Below are 5,047 nucleotides of genomic sequence, written 5' to 3'. Positions count from 1 at the left end.
ATAGCCGAATCGACTTCGATTTGACCGAGCTAGAGAATTCTCAAGTTTGGTCAGGACCACCCAAACCAGTGGCTGAATTCCACACAGGTGCTCGCGCACAACCAGAACGCGAAGCTCCACGCCTATGGGGGCGGCGGCCGCCGCGTGCGCTGGGACGAGACGGTCCCCTACCACGCGGCGCCCGTGCGCGACGAGTCCCAGTTCCGGCCCGAGGGCCGCCTCTTCTAAAGGAGCGCTCTCCCTTCGTAGAGCGCGTTCCCCGGCGGGTGCGACGAACTTCGCGACGAGTCCCAGTTCCGGCCCGAGGGGCGCTTATCCAGGCGGGCGCGGGGTACCTCGGCGGCCCGAGGGGCGCCTCTTCTAAAGGAGCGCTCTCCCCTTAGTAGAGCGCGTCCCCCGTGCCCTCCTCGACGAGGCTCCGCTCGTCGCGGAGGCGGTTGAAGTCGGCGATCTCGCTGAGCGCGAGGTCGCCGTAGTCGGGCTCGTCCTCGTCGACGAGGCGCCCCCACTCCGACGCCGGCAGGGGCGCGTCCGGGTCCGTCGCCGCGCGCGCCTCGGCGAGGACGGCCTGGAGCAGCGCGAGCGCGCGCTCCCAGTCCGCGGCGTCGAGGTAGCCCTCGCGCGTCGCCGCGGGCCGCACGAGCCGCTCGATCTCGTTGAGCCGCGCGAGGACGCGCTCGAGGGCCTCGTCGACGAACTGCTGGCCCGCGGCCTCGTCCTGTCGCCGCCGGTCGTCGCCGTCGCCGTCGGCCCGCGCCGCGGCCGCCTGGCGGGCCAGCGCGTGGGGGCTCGCCGTGGCCATGGTCTTCAGGCGGAGCGCCGCGGGCCGCATGGGGCTGTCGACGAGCTGGAGCTGCTCGGACACGCGCCGCTTCGCGAGGAGCAGGTCGTCGTAGTACTCGGCCGCGAGGATCTCCTCCTTGTTGACGATCGCGTGGAAGTTGAGCAGGAGCGGCACGAGCGAGTCGAAGATGACGTGCGTCTGCGCGAGGAAGGACGCCGCGAAGGCGTCGCCCGAGGAGATGAGCAGGCCCGGCGGGTAGAGCACCTTCTCGAGCGCCCAGCTCGTCGCGCCGCCGTCCTTCGCGCTGAGCGACGGCATGCGGGGCCGCTGGCCCTTGCGCGTCGTGTTCGTCTTGTAGAGCGCCTCCGTCGCCGCGACGTGCTGGAGGAAGACGTCGCGCCGCTCCGCGAGCGGCGCGAAGAGCGACAGGTGCGGCGTCACCGCGCCGATGCGCTCGAGGCGGCTGAGCTGGTAGTCGGACGCGAAGAACGTGAGGTGCAGCCCCGCCGTCGCCGAGAGCTGGGGCACGACGAAGCGCTCGAGCAGGGCCTGCATGCCCACGCGCGTCGTCACGGGCGTCGGGCTCACGACGAGCGACTCCGGGTCGAGCGGCACGCCGAGCGCCTCGCAGAGGTGGAGGAAGTAGCTGCACGCGACCGTCGCGTCGTCCCCGCAGCCCTCGGCCTTGGACGCCGCCGACGCCGTGAAGACGACCTGGTCCGGGTCGAGGCGCCGCTCCAGGAGCGCCCGCGCGAGCGCGGAGCACCGCGCCGCGTGCTCGACGGAGATGCGCCCGGAGCAGAGCGCCTTGCCGAGCACGACGGCGACGATGAACTGGGGCCGCTTCGCGGAGGCCAGGGCGCTCCGCCGCCCGGAGAGGCCCTCGAGCTGCTCGAGGTAGACGTCGCGCGACCCGTCCATCATGTTCTGCTCGGGGCTCCGCTTCCCGCGGTCCTCGGCCTCGCGCTGCCGCGTCAGGTGCTTCTCCTCGACGATCCCCATGAGCTCCTGCATGGACGGCACGCGCCCGCCGTCGGGCTTCTTCAACCCGTCGGCCTTCGCCGCCTTGGGCGCCTTCGCCTCGCCATTCTTGCTCGGATGCGCCTCCATCCATTCCTCGTCCCAGGATTTTTCAGTGGGCCAGATTCGGAGGGATGTCGCGCGGGTGCGTCGCGGCGCTGGAGACCAGCCGGAGGCCACCGCCAGGAATACGAGCGCCGCGCGCATGGTTTGTGGCAGAGAAGCCGGCGGAGTCAGTACGCACACATCGGCGCCGCAACTTCGAGCTCGAGCGGCAGCAACATGCAAAGGCATCACAGGGTCAACGTGGGCCTCGGACGCGTCCGATGGGCGACGCGTCCGAGTCCCTAGCACGTGATAGCGGTAGCGATTGGCGCCAGCTGTTCGCCACAGTCCGGAGTCCGCGCGGGGAGCCAATACCGACTGTTCCGCGTCGGTGTACACGTACGGACGGGCCATTTTGCCCCGGCTGGTACCGGTCCCGAGTACGCTGTCCTGGGCCGAGCATCTCGTTCGAGAACCATCTCCCGCGCCGCGCGCCTCGTCCAAGAGACACCATGGCCGACTACGAAAACAATGAGGAGGAGGAGGAGGAGACCTTCGGCACGGAGGTCCAGGAGCGCGCCATGTTCCTCCTGGACCTGACGACCGCGGACCTCCTCGAGCAGACCGGCGCCGCGACGTTCGAGACGCGGCTCGAGGCGGCGATGAAGATCGTGCTGGCCTTCATCAAGGGCCGCCTCGTCGGCGGCGGCAAGGACGTCGTCGGCGTCGCGTTCTGCGGCGACGGCTCCGGGTCCACGGACGGCTGCTGCGCGCTCGCGCTGGGCGCGCCGACCGCGTCGGGCGCGCGGCCGCTGCAGGACGCGATCGCCGCGGGCGTCTTCGCCGACGCGGGCAAGGTCAAGGCCTGGCTCGCCGCCGCCGACGCCCACGCCGTGAAGAGCGAGGAGGGGTCGCTGCGCAACGGCTTCCACGCGTGCCAGCGCGCGTTCGACGGCCACGGCGCGCGCGACGCGAGCTCGTCGATAATCTACGTCTTCTCGGCGGCGGCCGAGCCCTACGCGTCGCCCGCGGAGCGCGACGTCTGCCTGACCTTCGCCCAGGACGCCGCGGACGTCGCGCTCGAGGTCCACGTCGCGCACTTTGGGCTCGACGACGAGCTCGACGCGTTCTGGGGGCCGCTCCTCAAGGCGAACGCGCCGCCGGACAGGCGCGGCGCGCCCGCGGACTGGCTCCGCAACGCCTACCCCGCCGCGGGCGCCGAGTCCGTCGAGTCGCGCGCGCAGACGCGCACGTCCGCGACGCGGGGGCGCCTCGCGGAGAAGCTCGCCCTCGCGCTGCCCGGCGGCGACGGCGCCGCGGCGATCCGCGTCGCGCGGCGCACGCTCGCGCGCGCGCCCGGCGCGCTCGCCCAGAAGAAGGTCGACGCGAACACGGGCGAGCTCGTCACGACGACGTCGCAGGATTTCGACGCGACGACGGCGTCGATCCTCGACGCGTCCGCGATCCGGACCTACGTGCCCCTGGGCCCGCTCGCGGACGCGGCCGAGGCGGACGTCAAGCGCGCGAACCGGTGCTACGTGGACCGCGCGCAGCTCAAGGAGTGCGACGACGCGTCCGACGTCCTCGGCTTCGGCGACGGCGAGGTCGCGCTCCTCGGCTTCGCCGCGCGCGGCGACGTCTTCCCGGGCGGCGCGGAGCTCGTCAAGACGACGCACGCGTCGCTGTTGGCGCCCGACGACGACCTCGGGCCGGGGTCGTCGCAGGTCCTGTCCGCGTTGATCGAGGCCATGCGCGAGGAGCGCGTGGTCGGCCTCGCGCGCTACGTGAAGCGCAAGCACGCGGCGTGCCCGCGCCTGGTCGTCCTGGCGCCGGACGACCGGGGCCTCCTCTTCCACGAGCTGCCCTTCGGCGACGAGCGCCGCGACACCCGCGGCGCGCCGGCCTCGCTGAAGCGGCCCCGCGAAGACGAGGGCGACGACGCGGCGGAGACGGCGGCGGCGCTGGACGCGGCGCTCGGCGCGCTCGTCGCCGCGCTGAGCGGCCGCGCGCGCGACGGCGGCCCCGCGGACCCGGCGCGCGTCTTCAACCCCGCGCGGAGGAACCACTTCGCGTTCCTCGAGTCCGTGGCCTTTGGGCTCGACAGCGAGGGGCCGGACTCCGTCGTCCAGCGCGCGTGGCGCGACGGCGACGCGCAGCGGCCGGCGAGCGACGACGCGCTCGACGGGCGCGTCGCGGCCGTCGAGGCCGCGCTCCCCGCGGGCGGCGTCGCGGCGCGCGCGGCGAAGAAGCCCAAGCCGGCGGCGGCGGCCCGCGTGCCCAAGGAGCTCCTCGTCGACCCGCTGGACCGCGACGCGCTCAAGGCCAACTTCACGGCGCCGGCGCTCAAGGCGACGGCGGAGGACCTCGGGCTGGCCAAGTCGGGCACGAAGGACGCGATCATCAACCGCATCGCGCAGTTCCTCGCCGACGGGGGGCAGGTGCCGCCCTAGGGAAGGCGCCTTGTAAAGCAGCTCACCGCGACTAGGGGCGCACGTTAAGCAGCTCGAGGAGGCGCCCGAGGACGTCGTCGCACCGCGCGCCGATTCTGAGCCCGGCCGACGCGTCGAGGGGCGTCGGCTGGAGGTTGACCACGACGTGCGCCTTCGACGTCCGCGGGAGGTCCGCCGCCGGGGCGACGCGGCAGCTGCTCCCGAGCACGAGGCAGAGCTCCGCGGCCTCGGCCTCGGCCTGGGCGCGCTCGAGCGTCGGCGCGTGCAGCGACTCGCCGAAGTTGACGATCGTGTCCTTCAGCGGCGCGTCGTCGCAGCATTCGCAGGCGCGCCGCGTGCAGTGGCAAAAGGACGGCGTGGAGCAGTGCGGGCAGTCCTTCGCCGCGCCCTTTTTGAGGGTGGGCACGTCCGCGAGCCGCGTGTGTTGGACGAGCGCGTCGCGGACCGTCTCGGCGCCGCAGCGGTCGCAGCGGTCGACCCATACGTTGCCGTGGAGCTCGCTCAGGGCCTCGCGCGGCAGACCGCCGCGGTGGTGCAAGCCGTCGATGTTCTGCGAGATGACGTGCTTCACTATGCCCGCGTCGTGGAGCGCGGCGATCGCCGCGTGCGTCCTCGCCGGCAGGGCCGCCGCGAGGTCGTGGTCCGGCGACGCGCGCGTTTCGTCGTCCTCCTCGTCCTCGGTGATTCGTTCGAGCTTCTTCTTCTGGTCGTCCTTGAGCGTCCAGACGCCCGGCCCCGACGCGAGCTT

The 5,047-nt window shown here is 72.8% G+C and overlaps 2 protein-coding genes across 2 annotated transcripts; one reads left to right on the top strand and one right to left on the bottom strand.

Annotated features, from left to right (window-relative positions):
* Positions 1 to 379: 379 nt before the first annotated feature.
* AURANDRAFT_69002 (hypothetical protein) lies at positions 380 to 1,798 on the bottom strand (the record flags this gene model as incomplete). The annotated part of the gene is made up of 1 exon (XM_009044746.1): positions 380 to 1,798. One exon carries the CDS (start codon positions 1,796 to 1,798, stop codon positions 380 to 382), a length of 1,419 nt encoding a protein of 472 aa, XP_009042994.1.
* Positions 1,799 to 2,361: 563 nt separating this feature from the next.
* Positions 2,362 to 4,299, top strand: AURANDRAFT_69001 (hypothetical protein; the record flags this gene model as incomplete). The annotated part of the gene is made up of 1 exon (XM_009044747.1): positions 2,362 to 4,299. The coding sequence occupies one exon, from the start codon at positions 2,362 to 2,364 to the stop codon at positions 4,297 to 4,299; it is 1,938 nt and encodes a 645-aa protein (XP_009042995.1).
* Positions 4,300 to 5,047: the final 748 nt, after the last annotated feature.

This window comes from Aureococcus anophagefferens (assembly GCF_000186865.1).
Source record: "Aureococcus anophagefferens unplaced genomic scaffold AURANscaffold_761, whole genome shotgun sequence".
Classification (NCBI taxonomy): Eukaryota; class Pelagophyceae; order Pelagomonadales; family Pelagomonadaceae; genus Aureococcus; species Aureococcus anophagefferens.
Note: the sequence above shows the minus strand (reverse complement) of the source record. Positions and strands in the feature narration are given on the sequence as shown.